This window comes from Mytilinidion resinicola, assembly GCF_010093595.1.
Source record: "Mytilinidion resinicola strain CBS 304.34 unplaced genomic scaffold BDZ99scaffold_9, whole genome shotgun sequence".
NCBI classification, from domain to species: Eukaryota; Fungi; Ascomycota; class Dothideomycetes; order Mytilinidiales; family Mytilinidiaceae; genus Mytilinidion; species Mytilinidion resinicola.
Window position 1 is genome coordinate 1,919,897 of NW_022985445.1, and position 19,816 is coordinate 1,939,712.

The window sequence follows — 19,816 nt, forward strand, 5'->3', positions numbered from 1 at the left end:
AAATTACACCAGATGCAATGCACAATTTGATTTAATGTTCATCGCGTTCTATTCAATGAAGGACTCTTGTCTCTTCAACTCCGCCATGCAGCCAAATGCTCTACACCTTTCATAAACCAGGCGGACCCGTACCAGCCTATGGGATATCATAATTCTCCCCCGCCCCCAAATCGCTAGTAATTACAAACCAAACCTCAAAGAAAATGTAGATACAATGAAAGGTGGGTATAAACCAGTAACGTGACCAAAAATCGCTAATGAACGTATGCACAGTAAATGACAAGATCTAACTGGAAATGTGATGCAGATAGTTCGTGGTAGATGGCAGATGCTGAACTTCACGCTTATACGGCGTAGTTCTCGGCGTGCAAGAAGAGCTCGTCTCTATCCGGGTCGCTCCAGATCTCTTTCTGGAGTTCGGCGACGGTGTTTGAGACGTCGATGCGCATGGTTGGGGGTCCGCAGACGAAGACGCAGGTTCGACGCCCGAAGTCTTTGCTGAGTTGCTTGAGGGTGTATGGGATGTCGGGGCGGCCGTACTCGGTGCTCCATCCGTCCTTCTTCTTGACGGCGGCAGGGAGGAAGGCAAACCGCATCAAGTTCTTTTGGAACTCGGTCGGCGTGCTTGGGAAGCCAAAGTCGAAGCCTGCTGGATTGACAGGCGAGACTTGGTTTCCGGTATTGAGTGCGACGGTGTCAAGACCGCCTGGGATAGCGGCTTCGAGGGCAGAGGGTACATCGACGCTAAGATTACGATTGCGGCGACGAGCGTGAAGGGGGAGGGTCGGGACAGGTGCGGCGAGGGCGATGGCATTGGAGTTGGTCAAGGGTTGATTGGTGGAGGGAAGGTTGGTCTTGGGGCCGGCGACACGCACGTGAGCTTGTGGGAGGGCGGTGATGGCATCCTCGTTCTCGGCGCGAAGTTCCTTTTCGCGGGCCTCGTCGCCAGCGGCCTCGTCTCTTATGAGGGCCGAGTGGCGTTTCGTGGAGAAGCGGGAGTCGCGTTTGTTCGCGATGTCTTGGAAGGCGTCGTTGACCTTGTCGTGGAAGTAGAGACTGACTGGACGAGTGGGTGTGCGAGCTGAGACGAGCTGCCCCGTTTGTGTCATACGTTTCGCGGCAGTGATGTAGAACTCGCAGCGGACCGTGTCAGGTGGTGCGTATTCGCGGCAGATGCGGAGTTCTTCCTTGAACCATTCCATGGTCTCGGGGCGTTTGAGTGCCCAGATGACGTGAATGTGCTTGGTGACTGCCTTTCCGTCGCGCATGCGCTTGATGAGGTCGAGCAGTTGAGAGACAATGGCCGTGATGCCGCTACCGCCGGCAATAAGAACGACGTGGTCGAATGCCTCGATACGTCGTTGCATGCCTCCATAGGGGCCGTCGAGGAAGGCTCGGTAGGTGTGCCAGGGGCCATGTTCGATGGCTTTGCGGAGGACCTTCCTGGTGAAGCCTCCGAAGGGGCGGAAGACGAGGACCATGTCTCGGTAGCCTTCACCATACTCAGAGGGGAAATCTTCGCTACATAGAGAAGCGATAGTGAAGGGGTGGTTCTCAAAGACCGAGATTCCGGGCATTCTCAAATACACATATTGGCCTGGCCTCCACCGCATCTGGGTAGGAACTGTAATCTTGATGGCGTTCTCGGGCATTATCGTAACGGCAGCCTCGTCACCGACTAACCATGCCAACTTGAACGGGTTGGTCCAATTGAGGAAGAACAGGCGGATCAGGTAGGAGGTCAACCAGATTGTAAGCGTAGCCCAGAGATAACTCCAGGATGTAAGGTAATTGCTGCAATGCCAGAAGAGCATTCCCAAGAAGACAATCGCGACTGGAACGTGGAGAGTGACGAAAAGCTCGTACATCCAATTCCGGAGCTGCGGGAGGGAGTGGACGCAGAGGAAGATCAGAGGGACCAGCGAGGCGACACCTAGAGAATATTAGACTTTTCCATGCAATATTCGGGAGAGAAACCTACCAGTTCCATAGACGTAGAAATTCCCATTGCCTTTGAAGAGCGATTGGTAGAATTGCAGGGCACCTTGATCCCATACAGGGGTGATGTAGAATGGAATCGTATGGATGAGACTAAGGAAGAGGCACAAATAGCCTCCCCATCGATGCAGCACATTCAGACGCTCGTGTCCAATGCCAGTGATCAAGGAGATGATGTTGGCCTTCATGGAGAGTCCCACGATCCAGGGCATCATAGCAACCGCAAGCATCCCCGCGCGAATCGCCAATGGAGGGCTCCCATAGGCAATGCTTTGCCAGTACAGAGGTTGCGGCACAAAACAGTACAGAGTGACGAACACCAACATGGCAGAAACAATGATAGTGACTGCTAACGATGGGAATACGATAGGTGACCACCCCTTTCGTAACCTGAGCTGGGGAACTGGCCGATAGAAGATATATCTGAAAAACGCAATGGTGTAATTTACGGGTCGTAACGAGGACACAGATGACTGCTCCTTTCTCGGCTTTGGCTGCTGCGGTAGGATCCCCGAACTCGGGAAGAATGACTTGGTGGATTTTGCGGTGTATAGGTTCGCCAGCTCGTAGTCGGTGGGCGAGTTGTTTTCCGAAACTTGTTTCAACTCCTCTTGATGTAGCACCGTCCTGATCTTGTCGGTAAAAAGATGGTAGTAGCGAAGGAGCGCCGACGCCACCAGTAATATCAAGCAGAAATACACCATCCCCAAGGCATATTTCCCCGATTTGTTCCATGGATCCCGCGTGTTTGCTTCTATCAAACCCGCCGGACTCGAGCTGTTGTAGGGGATGTTTATGCGTTTCGCCAGTGTTGAAACAATCAAGGAAGCCTCCCGCTCGGCAATCGACACCGCATTCTCGAAGCTGTGGAGAGCCTCGCCCGCCCGCCGCGCTACAATCTCTTCAATGGCTGGCATGGTGTCGAAGTGTGGTGGTTTTCGATTCCTGGGGAGCTCTTATCCAGCTCTTTCGGTGCGTCGTAAGCTTCTGCCGGCAGAAGCTGGAAGTCTCGTCTCTTTTCAATCCAACGCGAGCTCGACCGCTTAAAGAGTCCTTCGGGTCCTCTACATGCGAGCAGAGCCTGTGCAAAAAGGCTGCGTCAGACGTTGCGGTGTGGGAATGCGCTCGGACGATGATTGGGGCGCCGGTATGTATGAAGCACCAAAAGCTCGCAACACGTCGGACAGCAGCGTGGACTCCAGTGCAATCGGGGCTTCCAGTAGATCGGGATAGTCGTCAATTAGCGAGCGCAGAAGATGGCACAAAAGTACGAGAAGAAAAGCAGAGCGGAGAAGTAACGGAAGCACGAAATAGCGATAACAGTAGGTACGGGACCCTTGGGCCCTTATGTTCCTGCGCGGGGACGCTCGCATGCAGACATGGATGCTGCCGGCTCGCAGCCAGTGGACGGCCATGGGCAGCCGCTGGGCCTCGACGGCACTATTGGGTCAAGATAATGTGATGGGACCCTCATCACAGCCCGCCCAGCCTATCCGCCGGGACTGCTCCTCGCCCAGCGACGTCGCTTGCCCCCCCAGGCAGAAAGCAGCAATCCTTTCGACGCGGGCGACGAGCTCTCTGTCGCGCTCCTCCAACGGGATCGAGACGGCTCGCAGGGCTCGCCCATGGCGCTATCGAGGAACGGACCGACGACAGGGAGCCCAGGGGCCGCGGCGTGCCCTGGCCAAGCTCCCCCCATCGCCGCCAGCTCGCGGGAGGCGTTCGCCGTCTTGCATGCGGCACAGCAGCGGACCGGCAACATCATCGAGGTTGTGGTCACCGTCATCGCGTCGCGAGGTTGCACGGCGTCGAGGTTCGCATGCCCTCCGTTCTGCGGCAGGCTGCCCCTTGCCGGGCACTCATCGTGACCCTCCCGCATACGAAGCTCCCTCGAATCGCGTCGTGAGCCGGTACGACACGCGCTCGCAGCCGGCTCCATCAAAACCGCCCGCGCTCGCATGGTGCGCAGTGCCGGTCGAATGAGGGCGCGCTGCTCGAGGGGGAGCTGCGCGGCGGACAGCATTTTCACCGCATGAGCAGAAGCACTTGCTGGGGGGGTGAAGTGGGAGCCCGCCAATCACGGCCCCGACGCGATTCCTGGAGAAAGCTGCGCTTGCCCGCATCGGGATGGCCGGCGCTTAGGACATGTCAAGCTTTTTGGGCGCAGCCCAGATTCTCCACTGTCCGTTTCTGTGCGAGATACCACCCGACCACCACCCACCGACGGCCTGGGATTGAGTCCGAGAACCTGCGCATGAATTCACACTTGTCTTCCCCGCTGTGATATCGCGACTTCAAACTGGAGAGGTGCTCCTATCACCATCATCAGCCGCCGTGGCCGGTTTTGAGACCATCGTGGCCCCCCTTCATCACACCCTCTTGCTTCTCATCTATCCATCCAACATTGATGACCCGCATCTCCAAGCGCCGTGGCCCTCCTCCCGACCTCCACGCCCTTGCCCGCCCGGCCCATGATGAAAGCTCCAACCATCCCGCATACCCGCCAGCCCCACAACCCCAAGCCACGCGCGTCAAACCCCCCTCATCTTTTCCCAGGTCGCACGCGCCCGACCACGCAGCGGTCCACGCGGCGGGGCCTCGATCACCGCGATCAAGATGTTGGTTCTTAACCGTTTTAGGTTGGGATCGAGGTCAGGGTAGCCATATGCTTTCTCGAATCTCTCGGCGCTTAGGCGGGTTGGTGTTGTACCTGGTAGGGCTCACCGAAACCCGGGGATCGCGCGGGCTCCCTTGCTTGACGGAGCCGCTGGGAGACCCGATCCGGCGCCCGCCGCGTTGGGGATCTGTTGGATAGCTCCGCTGGGTTGGGTTGGGAGGGTTGTAGGCGCTGGATGGCTGAACGCGGTGGGTCTGGCTTGGAGGTTAATGGGTAGTGGGAATGAGTAGTGCGAGTCGTGAGTGTGAATGGTGAATGCTAGCTTCGGCTTTTGAGTACTATATCGTTTTGAGGGAGGGAGCGTTAGTTCTGCTTGAGTCGTGATCCATCGCTACGTAGAGCTGAAGAGTCTAGATGAGTTGCACTGCGACAAGGCGGTTAGAGTCGAACCCCGCAGCATGCACTGCTTTTTGCATGTGTATGCAGTATACATAGGGACGAGCTTGGGGAAATTTGGGGTCCGGGGGTGTTCTTGAGAGTTTCAAGGAAAGGTAGGTGCGTGGGGAGTGAACTAGGTAGAATAAGGGTTTAATGCACGAGACTCAGTGCAAACGCATTACCATGAAGGTGGGTTGATATGTATATTCTGTGTAGGCAAATGCTATTCGCATTGCGGAAGTCTATATGAGGTATACCGAAAAGTGTCCTCCAAGTAGCCGCACTGATTGCGATATCCAGACGACGCATTGACGTACCCAAGCACTTTGGGACAGCCGAGATTCAATAAGTATCGTGACTGCCGGGAAAGGGTGCAGTAGATGCAGATAGGAAATGTAGGGGAGTGGTGCAAAATAGGAAGCTGGCTATCTCCGCTGCGACGAACGCGAGCAGGCGCTGTCAACGCTTGCTAGATATCCGTGTTGCAGTGAAGGCTAATAGGAAAATGGAAAGGAGAAGTGCCGTGCGAGCAGAGTCATGTCTTCGTGGTGCGAAGCCTTCGCAGACATCGCAAGTGCCTGCTGGATGTCCTCTGGGTGAATACCGACATAAAGATGTAGCCAAAAGTTGCTAGGCAAAGAAAGTAGAAGTAGAAGAAAGAAAAGGCAAGGACCATTGCCAATGGCGTCAGGCGGCTGATGGCGACCAAACAGGCATCAAACTGCAATAGATGGCATACACCAACTTGAACGTGTTGTGTGATTTGCGAGTACGGTTTGCAAGCATGTGGACAGTCGCCTTCAGTCTTCGGTTAAGTCTACGACTTCGAGAACCTTAAATTGGGAGGAAGATGCGCGGCGGCGCGACCGAGACTTCGAAGAAGTCGAAGGCTCTTCTATCAGTTCGATACGTGCCCTACCCATGGAATTGCCGATGGACGACGAAATAGTGTAGCTGTTTGTGTTTGATGGTACAGGCAAGCCCGATCGATACGTGGAAACAGTAGCTCGCGGCGAGAAAGCGGCGCGATTAGGCAGTCTGGTTGCAGTGCGCGCAGTCAGCGAGCTTTTAAAGCTACGACGTTCAGACAGCGGAGACGAGCTTGTAGAACTGCTCGACTGCGACTTTGGAGGCGTTGGTGCCTCGTCGTCGGTTAGATTAATATGTCTGAGGCCTTTGAGTGGGCTAATGGAAAGGCTACTTTCGTATCCGCTGGACAGAGAACTTGAAGGAGTGGGCGGATCGCCTGTTAGATCCATAGGCTCAAAATATTGGCCTGAGGCTACTGAGGAGAAACTGAGTCGTCTGCTTGACCGAAAATTCCGCGGTGTCGTGGAATCGCTACTCGGATGTAGAGAAGAGCCAATTCGACTTAGGGGGCGAGCAGTAGACAAACTGCCAAGGCTCCGTCGATGCTTGCGATCCCTAATGCTCGGTGATGGCGGGGACGAATAGGCTTTTACTCCATCGTCGGAATCATCAACTAGGTTGGGGTCTCCTCGGGCGGTGGGTGGTGAATGATAGTAAGAAGGCATTTCCTGCACCTGAGCATCTTCTCCGTCTGAAACCACTATTGAATATCCTGCCCGGATCTTGCCCTTGTCAAATGCTGTCAGGGTATTGACAATCATTTCGCAAACCAACTTCATATACAGGGAAGGTAGGGCGTTCCCGACCTGTCGCTTGGCTTCTGTTTCACTTCCAGCAAAACTGTGATAAAGAGGGAGAGTCTGAAGCAGTGCAAGCTCCCGGACAGTGAAGCGTCTCTTGCCGAGATAGTGATACGGGCATTTGCCTCCGCTTGTGGTGATGGTGGCTTTCAAAAAGATGTTGGGACTGTAAGGAGGTTCGTTGTGTGGTTTCTTGCTACCCGGTTGGTGGTATTTATCATTCACAGGCGGATCCAAGCTAAGCGGCGACAATGCATCGCTAATCGTTGTGAAAGGCTTGAACCCTGTACCCTCCTCGCCATGCGTACGCCTCGGCAATGGTGGAAGCGGAAGATCTCGACTGGAAGAAATAGATTAGAGTCAAACATAGAAACAAAAATCCCAAGAAAAGCTTACCGAGCTGCGATGAGAATTAACCTCGTTCGCCTCTGTGGGACCCCAAAATTCTGCAAGAACTCGCGACGCCATCGCAGGTTATATCCTGCATTCACGAACTGGTTGAACAGGAGTTGCAAATAGCCTTCATGGTGAGTAATGAGGCCTGCAGTCTGTTCCAACGTCGCAATGCGTGGATTGCACCTCTTCAGGAGGGGGCCGATAGTAAATAGGGCATCTATATTGGCCTCGTCATTTGGTCCCATATGCGTGTGAGCCGGTGAAAAGGCCTGGCAAGGCGGAGAGAAATGCATGTGGTCAATCTCAGGCTTCAGAACGTTGAACCCGGTGGGTGGGAAATCCGCAGCATTCATTTGGAATGACAAGCAGCCTGGGAAGTTTTCACCGTAGGCTTCGCAAGCAAGTTTGTTGTTGTCAAATCCACAGTAGATCTCCATGTTCGCCATCTGAGCTCCTCTTGAAGCGCCGCCAGCGCCATGAAAGCAATCCGCGAATCTATATCTCAATTTCTTTCGTGCGAAGGCGACACGCAATCTCTTTACAGTGCCAGGGGGTTCATTGATTTTCAACGACAAGACTCTCTTTCTAGCGCGTTCAGATGGGGTTAGAGTTGCGTTAGCTTTCTTTTCGGGATCTTCGACGTCCAAGCAAAATGGATTCTCTTCGCTGCCTTCTCCTCCAGTTGGTGCGCTTCGATCTTCGAAAGCATAGTCCGCCTCGTGAGGATACACGCGTCGCTCCTCCCCGGCATATGACTTCCGGGATTTCCTGAGAGCTTCATTACCCCAAGAGACAACCTGAACATGCCGACACACTAGGCGTTCATTATCATGTATATGCCGCATTATGTCGCGCCTGATGGTAGACTTGCAGACCACCTGAGTCTGACGAAAACTGCCATGGGGATAATCGGCATTGGTGATCACTAAATCCCTCTTTCGAACAAGATCTTCAAGTTTGATGTCTTCCATGGCCTGTTCAAAGGCTGGTCTACCATCATTTTCGTCGATGCGAAGAATCAGAACTAGCTCGTTGAGCTTTTTTTCGTACGTTCGGCCCATGTACTTTGCGCGACGGAATCTTAGACCACGGAGGACGACTTCGTCCGTCTCAAGGTTGCGAATAATGTGTCGAACCCTCAGGAAGTCACCGCTCTGTAGGCCTTGCATTTCATCCTCCCCCCGCTCGAGCTCAACTGAATCTCCGTGTCGGACAATGAGCCCATCCTGAGTTTTTGCGTAGGCATCTTCTTGGAATGGCAGTCGAATCGGCGCGTTTCGGGTAGGGGTAGTGCGGGTCTGCTTCTTTGCATCAAGAAGGCTCTGCTTGATTGCTGCCTGCAGGTCTTCATCTTCGGTGTCCCATCCAGTATCATCGTCCTCACGTCCAGAACGCCCATATCCAGAATAATCATCTAAGATCTTGGGCATATCCTCATCCTCGTCGTCGGAGATGTCGATCATCTCGCGGTAGCGCACCATTTTTGATTTCCGAGCGGTCTTAGAAGTGTGTTTACTGTTTTTGCGGCACAACGTCCTTTCGCGTGTGGGCGATGTCGAAGAGAACTGCCTCCGCCTTTCTAAAGTTAGTCAAGGTAGCTAGGAGAGGTGGTGCTGGCCAAAAGGTAGATGTAGATAGGTTACGGCTTCACTTACGTAGAATTCGGACGGCAGAGCTGAGCAGGCAGTCGTAGGCTTAGCCGGCAGGCCGCGTCCCTCAGGTATTTGAGAGGCGCCTTCGGGACGGTTAGACCTAGTGGGGTTGACGAGATCTTGCGTTGTTGTTCACGATGAGAGGTTGATGTTGAGGATGAGGCTGAAAAGTGGAGTGAAGAGAGTGAAGCGAGTGAGGTAGAGAGGTCGCGATGGAGACGGAAGAAGAGAGCGAAGCGAGGCGTAGCGGGATAGGCATAGATGCCTCAAACACCAGTACGCGCTGCAGAAGTCTTAGGGGAGCGAAGAAGTAGCCGAGAGAGTACAGAGGTGACAGCTCAGATGAAGGAGTAGTCACCGAAGAGGTAGGTTGCCGCCAGGACAAACCTACGGGTGAGAGATGCAGAAGACTAGGCAACATGCAGGTCGCCGGGGCAAGACGCGCATCATATGCAACATGGACCTTTCCATCTTGCCGATTGCCCTAATGAGCGAGGAAAGATGTTCTTTGGGGAACATCAGCCGCCCAGTACCTGCGAGATAGAAGCGTGTCCTCTGGACGATACGTTCTATTGGGGTCTAACGTGCTATGATATGGTATACGATGTCTCAAAAAGAAAGAGGCACGAGTGAGGATCGTCCTTCATAATGTTTATTCCACTCGCCGGCAAGGCTGCTGGATGCGGGTGTATGTGCAACGATTGATGAGATTTATAGCAAGGGCCAAGCGAACCCGGCACTTTGCTGCAAAGACCAGTCATGGCAGATAAATTGAAGATGAAAGAGACGTGAAGACACAAGGGAGATTGGGAGGAGTGACAATATGGCGGATGATGATGTTGCAGACGTTGGAAGAAGTTGGTGCGCCTCGGGAACTGGCTGGGGTTACACAAACGTCTGATTGGCTGCAGGGAAGACTTCACCTGGGCAGGAAGACATCCATGGAAGGATGTAAGTAGAATGTGTATCGATGTCGACATAGCTGGTGTGCCGGTAGAATCGTATATGCAATTGATGGCATCGCTCCTCTGCGAACAACTAGAGTTCTAGTGTGGTTGGAAGAGGAATGGAGTGCAGTCCCATCCGAGAGCCGTAATAGGATGGACAGAATACCCGACAGAAACCGGGAGCCTGTAAACTGACATCGCTTGGTGTGTATAATGTTCCCAGCTTTAATTATCCAACCCCGCTAAAGTGCTCTCGAAGTCCATCAGAGGTTGTCTCAGTAGCCATTTACCTTTACATAATGCTAGCATCTACAAAGCACGCTACTTCATCTGCGATGTTGGGACAGTGATGCATGGGCGATGCCAAGAGCGGCCGATTTACAGCTACCCGCTGACCGATAGCGGCGAACCGTGGAAAAAATTGGACCTCCACCTGGATCAAATATCCCGTCGCCCCCCACTACTCGATTTTTTAACACCATGCTCTACTTCCATGAAAAATTGGGCCTCAAGCCCCAGAGCACGCGACATCGCCTTCCAATCCTCGACATATTCTGCAATTCGTCGTGGACATGCGCTCTTAGACGGCTGCGCCGCTTCCCTCACCCCAACCTCCCTTGATCCGCCATCCGCTCAGGACCTCGATGTGAGTGCATTGGCGCTGCTATTCTCTTTCCTCTCCCTTCATGATGATGAACTTGTGTATTTTTAAGATGTTAGACTGAGTTATCCTTCGGGAAATGGCATGGAAAGCACTTTTCTGAAATCGACCTTTGGCTCCTCTTGGTACCTCCTCAATTACGAGATCACAGCGCTGATATCTATGTAACTAGATCGTCTGGAGACTCCTTCCACATATTTCACCTTCCATCACAGCCACTGGAACTTGTGGACCCGCGTATCTTACCGGGCTTGAGCGTGGATTTTCCGACTTTGGTCTCTCACTTACAAACTTCCATCCAAAAACCTTCGACCTACAACAGTCATGTGTGGGATAATTGGGGTTATTCTGGGTGATACCACATCGACGTCCGCTGCCGTCGAGATCCACGATGTAGGACCAATGAGCATGGAAAGCTGCGAGAGGGTGCTAATTTTCTTGGATTACAGGCCCTTTACCTTCTTCAACACAGAGGCCAGGATGCCTGCGGTATAGCTACGTGCGCCACGGGTGGTCGCTTCTTCCAGTGCAAGGGAAATGGTACGTCGGCTTTTGACTGGGGTTTTGCTTATAATCTAATTCCTCGTAGGAATGGCCTCAAAGGTTTTCCACGATGGCTCCCGCGTGGCAGATTTACCCGGCTTCATGGGCCTTGGCCATTTGCGTTACCCTACTGCCGGCTCCAGCGCAAACTCCGAAGCACAGCCTTTCTACGTGAACAGTCCGTATGGAATCTGTCTCACTCACAACGGCAATCTCATAAACGCACCCGAGCTGCGCGAGTTCCTCGACCAGGACGCACATCGTCACATAAACACGGAAAGCGACTCTGAGTTGATGCTCAACATATTTGCCAACGAGTTGAACGAGACCGGCAAGGCTCGTGTGAACGCCAATGACTGCTTTGCGGCATTGGAAAGGATGTACAAACGTTGCGTAGGAGGATGGGCATGCACTGCTATGCTTGCAGGTACGCGAGACTTGGGATGATATGTTGTCCTAGCTGATTTTTGGAAGGTTACGGACTCATTGGGTTTCGGGATCCCCACGGGATCCGTCCCATTGTGCTCGGCTCGAAGCCCTCGGAAGGCGGATCAGGAATGGACTACATGATGGCCAGCGAATCTGTTGCCCTCGTACAGTGCGGCTACAAGGATTTCCAGGACATCAAGCCTGGTGAGGCCGTCATCATTGAGAAGGGCAAGCCACCCGTTTTTCGCCAGGTCCACCCGCAGCTAGGATATACTCCGGATATCTTCGAATATGTCTACTTCGCCCGCCCGGACACCATCATTGACGGTATCGACGTGGACGAGTCCCGCCGGAACATGGGATTCAAACTCGCCGAGACTATCAAGAAGCAACTGGGCCCTGAGATCCTCTCTAGCATCGACGTTGTGATGCCCATTCCCGAAACGAGCATCACCTCCGCGCTTTGCGTCGCTGAAAGACTCGGCATCGAGTACTGCCAAGGTTTCGTGAAGAACCGCTACATATTCCGTACCTTCATAATGCCCTCGCAGAAGCTTCGCCAGAAGGGCGTCCGCGCTAAGCTCAACGCCATGCGCAAGAAATTCGAAGGCAAAAACGTCCTCCTCGTCGACGACAGCATCGTCCGCGGCACCACCTCCCGCGAAATCGTCCTCATGGCCCGCGAGGCCGGCGCAAAGAAAGTCTACTTCTCCTCCTGCGCACCTCCGATCACCAACGCCCACATCTACGGCATCGACCTCGCCTCAAGCTCAGAACTTATCGCTCACCACCGCGACTCCCAGGCGATCGCCCAAATCATCGGCGCCGACGACGTCGTGTACCAAACCCTGCCCGATCTCGAAGCCGCCTGCGCCGCCCTCTCGCCCCGCGACCCGAAGACCCAGAAATTCGAGGTCGGCGTCTTCTGCGGCAAGTACGTCACGCCCGTCGACGCGTCCTACTTCGAACACCTCGAGCGCATCCGCGGCGAGAGCCGCAAACTCAAGGTCATGGAGAGCGCGCGCGAGGCCGTCGTGCAGGGCGTCGCGGGCGAGACGGAGGTCCGCATGGCGGCGAAAGGCGTGGAGGTGGACCGCCACGGGAACGTCATCCCAGCTGATGGGGGCGATCCCGAGGACTGGCCCACGAATGTTGGACAGTCGAATGGCAACGGGAGTGCGGTTGGCAGCGCGAATGGGGCGGCGAGTCGGCCGGGGGATTATGAGACTAGGAGTCGGGTGAATAGTGAGGATCAGGTGCGGGTGAAGACGAGTCAGGATATTAGTCTTCATAACTTCAATGACTTTGATGGGCATTGAGATGGGGGGGCGGCTTCGCGAGAAGGTAGCGGAGAGGGTGGGATGGAGTGTATTTTTGCAATTGGTGGGTACTTTGTGGGCATTTGGGAGTTCTTCGGACTAGAGTGGCCTGCTGTTTCCTCGTGACGACTGCTGCGCTAGAAGTACATATCTCGTCGATTAACATCAAAAGCGGTGGGTGGCTGTTGTGCGCGCGATCCTTACATAGCGAGATAATGAAAGTTTTGCATGCGTTTCAATTCGCGATGTCCTAATGTTATTGAACTTGTCTACGTTGGATGTGGTGGTCTGATTCACAGTGTCTGGAATTTCGCGTTTGCATTGCCAGATTGGCTACTGCCGGAGAGTCCTCCAGTGCCCTATGTAGGTCTCCAAAATGCTCGCCTGAACATTGCGATTTTGGAAGTGCTGGCACAAGGGTTCATGCATCGTGAGTAGTCGCAAGGAGTGGTGCTAGTTACAAATTCTACCAAGAGCAACTACGATTAGTGCCACGTTAAGTGGGTACAGCCAGCCCTCCGTGCTTGCGAATGACTCAATACGGCACCTCGTCGGTTGGTGGGCCACTTAGAGGTCCATGGAAGGTGAGGAAGTGGAAGGAGTTGCGTAAGGCGAAGTGGGGGGAGGAGGAAGAGAGAGAGGAGGCGGTGAGGGTAGTATGCGGTTGGTTTTGAGGGCGGAGAGGGAGGGAAGAGTGTGGAGAGGCGCAAGCGCTTATATTTGTAGGGGCGAGGGATCTGTGATGGAGTTGGGGTGAGCGTTTGGGAGGGAGGGTTCGTTTGGGTTTGTGTTGAGATGAGCGGGTGGGGTGTTCGAAGGAAGGGTGGAGGATGAGGGTCGGTTCTGTTCTCCTGCTTGAGGTGCTTTATTGCATGAGTTTGTGCCGGATTGAGAAATAACAAAATGAGATGTAACTCGTGATGAGCACACCGCGCTTCATCATTGAGTACAAGTGGCCACATTCTGCCTAGAAGAAGTGGATAAGGAGTACAGCATCAAGAGTTTTTGGAGCACATAAGGTTAGGTCGGCTAGCTGCGCCCGAGGGCCTCATGAGAGAAGGTGATTCTAGGGGATGAGAAGATGGAGAGTCACTGGGGAAGATGTTCAAATCGCACCACCAAAAGACCCATCGAAAAAAGACCTTGGAAGTTGCATTGAAGCATGGATTCTCATCAAAGTGCCCCCGGGTGAGCTCGGGGGGCAGCTTCAAATTTGAAAATCCCTCAGATACGTATGAAATACAAACCTGGCTATACTTACAGTCCCCGCGCTTCTCACGCATTTACCATTGAACACAGATATCTGAAATACATTGAAGCATGGTTCTCTCATTACTATGATTGGGCGGAGTCGGTTTGGAGGTTGAGGTTTGAAGAGCCCTCGCATGCGTTGTGATATATGCAAATGGCCAGACCTGAATGATCTCGGCCCATCTGACAAGGCGCAGTGTGACGAGCGGGATTTAACCCTTAATCTAGCCATTGGGCCCGAGTTCCGCGTAGCCATAAGCCCTCGTGTCTCGATGCTCCAGACGGGTGTTGCCTCGGAAGTTGTACAGCGGGACGATTGTAACTACCGAACGACATAATGCGGTACCTGCATGGATTCTAGATGCCTTGGACACTTCAGCCACTATCCTATGTATAAAATATGGAAGTTGCCTCGGCTTGTCGTGGAAGTGATGAAGAGGTTGAAGTTGGTTTTGAGGCCGCCGAGACGAAGACGATTACGTAGATGAGCTAGGCTGACGAGGTCACGGCCACGGTGAGCGCGGCTCAGCGCGATCCATGCTTGCCAGCGCCAGGATACGATTGAGTGCTGACAGGGCGCTAAGCGTTAGCAAACACTTTGTGTGCACTCCTACTCCTGGTATGGTGATGCTCTGAAACTCGATTCCCGACACTTGGGAGCGTGAACCATGGCTGCTGACGAAGACGAACGATCCTTGGGCCATGGCCGGTGCCCACGACGGACAGCGGCATGTGGGGAGGGCAATCCAATCGGCTCTTGATGCTACTCTCGATGCCGGCCAGACCCCGCTGCGATACCCAGTCCTGCCCCTCTGCACGAGTAGGACATGTCTACCACCGGCTAGGATCTAATTGCTAAAGAGAATTAGGAAGCATCGGGCTTCGGGAGAAGGGATGTCGTCCTGCAGGAATGAGATCCAGACACGAGGAGGCGCAGGCGAGAAAACCTCCAGGGCCACACCTCACAGTCTCAGACCATGGTCGTGAGATGGAAAGTCCTGGGCAGTCGAAAGATTCGGAGAACTACCGAGGCAGGTTGAGATTTGCACCAACTATCGCTGGTGATGTGCAGTAAGTTGTGCACTAGGGGCGGAAAGGCCGTACGCTACCCCGGATTGTCCATGCTCCGCTAGTTGATGCGCCTCAACGTCCCCCACAGTCTGCTTCTGCGGGGAAGTCTTCTGGAGAGGGTGGCGGAGGGGAAAAAGCCTCGGTATCTTTCCACTTTTCTGTCTTGCTCTCCTCGTGGTGTTGGAGACAAAGAAACGCCACGGAGCGTCTAGGGACATGCACCTATCAGAGGTGCATGGGGACAGGTCGCGCACTCCGAAGAGCACGGGAAGCGTTGTTGGGGTGCAGGTGCCCGCTGTGGTGGCTCCTTGGCCCGCCTGGATGGGAGAGATGTTGGACCTTTGCCCGTGCCCAGTAGCCAGTAACACGGAGATCCTGCACCGGTCGCTGGGTTTTTGGAATAATTGTAGTCGCGTGGCCGAGCCTTGGTGAGTGTTGATACGACAAGGGCAAACCTATAACAGCAGCCGTCACCGTGCGTTTTCTGTTGTTTTCACGCTCTCCGCCTTCACTCCTTCATTCACTCCTGCCAACCTCCCGTGTCGCCCTCGAAAAGCTATTGACCGACTATGTCGCCTCCGAACGTTGCCTCGCACAGCTCAGATGCTTCTCTCGATACTCACGTCGACATTGAGAAGCGCGGCACAAACAACCTGGAGGTAGTCGACACCAATCTCAATCCAGTCCCCACGCATGACCGCGTTCCTGGGCACAACAACTACTACGAAAAGAACGGCTTGCGAACTTACGGTATGTACAAACTTACACTCCTGACTGACTATATTCCTGGTAGATGAGAAACTGACTGCTGACACAGGCGATGGACTGGACCATGATCATGAAGGTCCAATGACAACAAAACGTCTCATGGCGCTGGTGGCCATGGTATGCAAACTCTTACTTCTCTAACGGGTCACAGACTGATCAATGATGTAGGCCTTTCTCTGGACTGCTTCACAGATTCCAGTGTATCTGTTTGGTGGTGTCCCACCCTACATCTACCGGGGTATGTTACGATCGCTGTATTCGAGTCATACATGTTCTTTTCTAACCCGAGGCTACAGACATTGGAGGCGCAGACCGCTGGATTTGGTTTGTCCTGGCCAACCTTCTCTCACTCGCCGCTGTGTGCCCATTCGTAGGGTCACTCTCTGATCTCCTCGGCCGCCGATATGTTGCCTTGCTTGGAGCTTCCTTTATTATGTTGGGAATGATTATAACTTCCACTGCACACTCTATGAACATTTTCATTTGTGAGCTTTGAATGTTTTCCCCAGACCTATCCTCTTACTTACACCACCCAGGCGGCAGTACGTAAGGTCCTATTACATACCAGGGTCCTCTGGTGTCATTGTTCCTGGAACTGTGTTGAGACACGGCTCAAGTCGCGTTTTAACGCCCACTTAGGTCACGTTTAAGCACTCATTTTTGTCGCTTTAAAGTTGGTAATGGTGTCTCAAACATGGTTTAAGTGGCACTCAAGGACAACCAACACCAGAGGACCTAGTATCTGTCTTCAACCTCCCTTCTTTACGAAAACCCGCTAACATGTGTATTTCCACCTTAAGTGACCTTTGCTGGAATCGGCGCCGGTATTAACGAATTGACTGCTCTCGCTGCTACATCGGAGCTTGCGCCGACAGCAAAACGTGGAAAATATGTCGGTAAGCGTCTGCATCGTCTATCATCTCTCTGATTCTACTGATCTCTTGAAAGCAATTCTTGTCTTCACCATCATCCCGTTCTGTCCCTCGGTGCTCTGGGCCCAGCTCATTTCTCACTACTCCACATGGCGCTATCTTGGCCTTCTTGCAGGTCTCTGGGCCTTCATTGGTTTCGTTCTTACCGCAATTTTTTATTTCCCACCACCTCGAGTGAACAGCCAGGGTCTTTCGCGTCGTGAGATTCTCCATCAAATCGATTACGTCGGAGGCTTCCTAAGCATTAGCGGAATGCTTCTGTTTATGATGGGCATGCAATGGGGAGGCTACCAGTATAAGTGGCACACAGCCCACGTCCTCGCTCCTCTCATCCTTGGTTTCCTCCTGATCGTCGCTTTCCTCGTCTGGGAAATGTTCTTCGCCAAGTTCCCCATGTTTCCCCGTCGTCTGAATCAAGCTCCAAGAATCTTGATCATGACCCTGATCATTACCTTCATCTCAGGCGGTATGTATTCTCGCTTCCAATATCTCCGATATCTTGCTAACGCAGCACAGCCAACTTCTTTAGTATCCTCATGTTCTGGCCCACACAAGCCTTCAACGTCTACGGACATGACCCCGTTGGAGTGGGCATCCGCGGTCTTCCAGTCGGCTTTGGTATCCTAACAGGCGCTTTCGTCGTCCTCTGGCTCCTTTCGACCTTCCGCGGCCACAATAAGACCCTCATGATCATCTCAAGTGTCTTGATGACTGCCGGCTGCGGCGCCATCGCCGTAGGCACCGCTGACAACCTCTACCGCCTATGGGGTATCCTCATTGTAGCTTCCTTGGGAATCGGCGGCATCGTAGTGCCTGCCTCTATCATGACGACCATCATCTGCCCCGACGACCTCATCGCCACCGTCGCAGCTTTGACCCTCTCTATTCGCGTCATCGGCGGCTCGTAAGCACCCTCTATCCGCTCTCAAAACCTTAAAGCGATCAGCTAACAGCGCCTCAGAATCGGCTACTGCGCCTACTACAATGTCTTCATCAACAAGTTCGTCCCAGCCGCCACCTACTACATCGGGGGCGTCATGGTCACCAAACTCAACATCACAGACCCGCAACTCATTGGGGCAGCCATTAAACTCACCGGCGCCAGCTTGATCGAAGACCTCCGAACTATCCCAGGCTTGGAGAGCGACCTCGCGTACGAAGCGGTGGTTAAGGCGGGCCAGATGGCGTTTGCGGAGGCATACAAATGGGTGTATTATTCGAGCATTGCGTTTGGGGGCGTGAGCATCATTGCGGCGTGCTTCCTGGGCGATATCAGTAAGTACATGGATGACCACATTGCTGTGATTATGTGAAGGTATGCGAGTTGGGCCTGTACAAACTTCTTGAGTTTGAGCAAGAAGAGGGAGATACTGCACGCGGGATACGGAGGGGAGGTAAAGGTGTCCAGTCATCTCGACGGATGGAAGGATGATACCAATGCGGATGCGGTACGTGTACGATGAGAGTTGATGACTTCGGTTTATGCATATACATATGAAGTACGAATTTGACGAAGAACAAGACCGAAGCTTGAGCCATAATTTACTTTGCGTGTGCTTGAAGGTTCTGCAGGATCTGAGTTGAACTGCTAATTAGCATCGACTAAACACAACAGTGATCACACCCATAACTCTCCGGCACCCCTTCACCCTCTCTCGCTGATGCTGCTCATCACCTCAATACAGGTACCAATCTCCAACTCCATGTGTGCATCCTACCGTCGTAGTTGTTGATACCCCACTCCGCCCGCTCCATTGGGCAGGCTCTCGCTCTGATTTGCTCCCATAGCGCTCCGTTCTGCACCATGTTGCAGCGCTCCCCGCCTCCAACCTCCATGTATCCACGCTGCTGATGATGTTAGTAATGCCCCGCCCCGCAGCTCCATCGAAAGGCCGCTTCTTCGATTTGCTCCCATAGGCCTCCGTGTTTGACCATGTTGCAGCGCCCACTGCCCGCCTCGTACTTCAAATACGCACTGGAGGTTCTGGGGAGGGGCGGCGGCGGTTTTATACTTGATGGAAAGAGGAGCAGGGCTAGGAGGGGCAGGCGGAGGTGTGAGGGTCATGTGATGTGGGCGGGCATGCTCGAGGGGCGAGGGAGATATGTTGGGAGGATGGGTTGCGAGGGATAGGAGAGGGGAAGTCCCGTGATTCAAGTGTGATACTCGGGTTCTTGGGGTATATAAAACCTTCCGCCTTCTCGTACTCCTTGCTTTCAAGTGGAGACGTGGGAAGCAAACGTGGCGCGCTATGGCCTCATGTCTGTTGCCCGTGTGTCAATTAAACCCCGGAAGAGAGAGTCATGGTGCTGTCGGAGTTCCTAGGTGTTGCAAAAGCACGTATTTCCAGACCGAATGGTGGTGCGGAAAAGGCTCTCTTAAAGGGAAATAGTAGGACGAACTTAATTACCACCCCTACTTTCTCTCCGCATTACCCCCCTTTTCTCTTCCTACTACGCCCCCTATATTTAGCCTAGCTCTAGCTGGTAATAACTTTATTCTACTAATTAGATTTACTTACTTATATAAATTAGAAAGGCTATATAAATAATAGTCTATTTACTCTATTTATGTGAGGACTCGATAGGCAAACAGCAATTAGAAAGGGTTGCATTGCTATGCTATAGAAGTTGTGATATAAAGAGAGAAGAAAGGTTAAGGGCGCAGCCGCCAGAAGTAGGTTCCTGGCGCGTTTGGCGCTAGCTGCTAGTGCGCACTCCTGACAGTCACGTGACCTCGTGACGTCTCGTGACTACAGGTGAATGTCGCTTGCAAAACAAAGGAAAAGGCCGTCCAAGGCCTGAAAAAAGTAGGAAGAAGTTGTTAGTATAGAAAAAGAGGTTGCAAAAAGGAAAAGTAAAGGTTCTTATACCTGTCTACTAATACTACTGCCTATAAGATATACATACTAGATATATAGACTAGAACCTATAAGCTGCTTATAGCCGCCTAAGTAAGTAGTAGTATAGAAGAAGTAAGGAGGATAGTAAGTATTATATATTAAGCGGTAAGGAAAGGGTTAGTTATATAGTAATATGTCGCACTTAGGTGTGCACGGGATGAAGCAGGATTGGAAATGATATCAAGCAGCAGAGTATGATTGATTGTGTGTGTGTGGTGTCTCTT

At 53.0% G+C, this 19,816-nt stretch overlaps 6 protein-coding genes across 6 annotated transcripts; 3 read left to right on the forward strand and 3 right to left on the reverse strand.

The window, feature by feature from the left end:
• Positions 1–81: 81 nt before the first annotated feature.
• On the reverse strand, positions 82–3,287 carry BDZ99DRAFT_571117 (metalloreductase-like protein transmembrane component). The gene is made up of 2 exons (XM_033728061.1): positions 1,982–3,287; positions 82–1,933 (listed from the first exon to the last, which is right to left on the reverse strand). Exons 1-2 carry the CDS (start codon positions 2,913–2,915, stop codon positions 345–347), a joined length of 2,523 nt encoding a protein of 840 aa, XP_033577520.1. The 5' UTR covers positions 2,916–3,287; the 3' UTR covers positions 82–344.
• A 200-nt stretch (positions 3,288–3,487) lies between these two features.
• On the reverse strand, positions 3,488–4,021 carry BDZ99DRAFT_520618 (uncharacterized protein; the record flags this gene model as incomplete). Its single annotated transcript, XM_033725546.1, has 1 exon — positions 3,488–4,021. The coding sequence occupies one exon, from the start codon at positions 4,019–4,021 to the stop codon at positions 3,488–3,490; it is 534 nt and encodes a 177-aa protein (XP_033577521.1).
• A 3,094-nt stretch (positions 4,022–7,115) lies between these two features.
• On the reverse strand, positions 7,116–8,861 carry BDZ99DRAFT_443436 (S-adenosyl-L-methionine-dependent methyltransferase; the record flags this gene model as incomplete). The annotated part of the gene is made up of 2 exons (XM_033717848.1): positions 8,775–8,861; positions 7,116–8,694 (listed from the first exon to the last, which is right to left on the reverse strand). The coding sequence occupies exon 2, from the start codon at positions 8,598–8,600 to the stop codon at positions 7,116–7,118; it is 1,485 nt and encodes a 494-aa protein (XP_033577522.1). The 5' UTR covers positions 8,601–8,694; positions 8,775–8,861.
• Positions 8,862–10,220: 1,359 nt separating this feature from the next.
• Positions 10,221–12,915, forward strand: BDZ99DRAFT_498670 (amidophosphoribosyltransferase). The gene is made up of 5 exons (XM_033723593.1): positions 10,221–10,364; positions 10,552–10,772; positions 10,829–10,919; positions 10,969–11,349; positions 11,397–12,915. The coding sequence occupies exons 2-5, from the start codon at positions 10,704–10,706 to the stop codon at positions 12,668–12,670; spliced, it is 1,815 nt and encodes a 604-aa protein (XP_033577523.1). The 5' UTR covers positions 10,221–10,364; positions 10,552–10,703; the 3' UTR covers positions 12,671–12,915.
• Positions 12,916–14,623: 1,708 nt separating this feature from the next.
• BDZ99DRAFT_476708 (uncharacterized protein) lies at positions 14,624–14,996 on the forward strand (the record flags this gene model as incomplete). The annotated part of the gene is made up of 2 exons (XM_033722075.1): positions 14,624–14,741; positions 14,791–14,996. 2 exons carry the CDS (start codon positions 14,624–14,626, stop codon positions 14,994–14,996), a joined length of 324 nt encoding a protein of 107 aa, XP_033577524.1.
• Positions 14,997–15,528: 532 nt separating this feature from the next.
• On the forward strand, positions 15,529–18,229 carry BDZ99DRAFT_508941 (MFS multidrug transporter-like protein). The gene is made up of 9 exons (XM_033724365.1): positions 15,529–15,742; positions 15,810–15,877; positions 15,929–15,998; positions 16,057–16,245; positions 16,297–16,302; positions 16,561–16,656; positions 16,709–17,158; positions 17,209–17,596; positions 17,654–18,229. The coding sequence occupies exons 1-9, from the start codon at positions 15,562–15,564 to the stop codon at positions 18,003–18,005; spliced, it is 1,800 nt and encodes a 599-aa protein (XP_033577525.1). The 5' UTR covers positions 15,529–15,561; the 3' UTR covers positions 18,006–18,229.
• The last annotated feature ends 1,587 nt before the right edge of the window (positions 18,230–19,816 follow it).

Excerpts from the sequence above, each read along its gene's own strand:
- BDZ99DRAFT_571117 (XM_033728061.1), bottom strand. The coding sequence starts at position 2,915 with ATGCCAGCCATTGAAGAGATTGTAGCGCGGCGGGCGGGCGAGGCTCTC. Across the intron at positions 1,934-1,981 it reads TTTCTACGTCTATGGAACTG|GTGTCGCCTCGCTGGTCCCT; the intron begins GTAGGTTTCTCT and ends AATATTCTCTAG.
- BDZ99DRAFT_498670 (XM_033723593.1), top strand. The coding sequence starts at position 10,704 with ATGTGTGGGATAATTGGGGTTATTCTGGGTGATACCACATCGACGTCC. Across the intron at positions 10,773-10,828 it reads CTGCCGTCGAGATCCACGAT|GCCCTTTACCTTCTTCAACA; the intron begins GTAGGACCAATG and ends CTTGGATTACAG. Across the intron at positions 10,920-10,968 it reads CTTCCAGTGCAAGGGAAATG|GAATGGCCTCAAAGGTTTTC; the intron begins GTACGTCGGCTT and ends AATTCCTCGTAG.
- BDZ99DRAFT_508941 (XM_033724365.1), top strand. The coding sequence starts at position 15,562 with ATGTCGCCTCCGAACGTTGCCTCGCACAGCTCAGATGCTTCTCTCGAT. Across the intron at positions 15,999-16,056 it reads CCCACCCTACATCTACCGGG|ACATTGGAGGCGCAGACCGC; the intron begins GTATGTTACGAT and ends CCGAGGCTACAG. Across the intron at positions 16,657-16,708 it reads AAAACGTGGAAAATATGTCG|CAATTCTTGTCTTCACCATC; the intron begins GTAAGCGTCTGC and ends ATCTCTTGAAAG.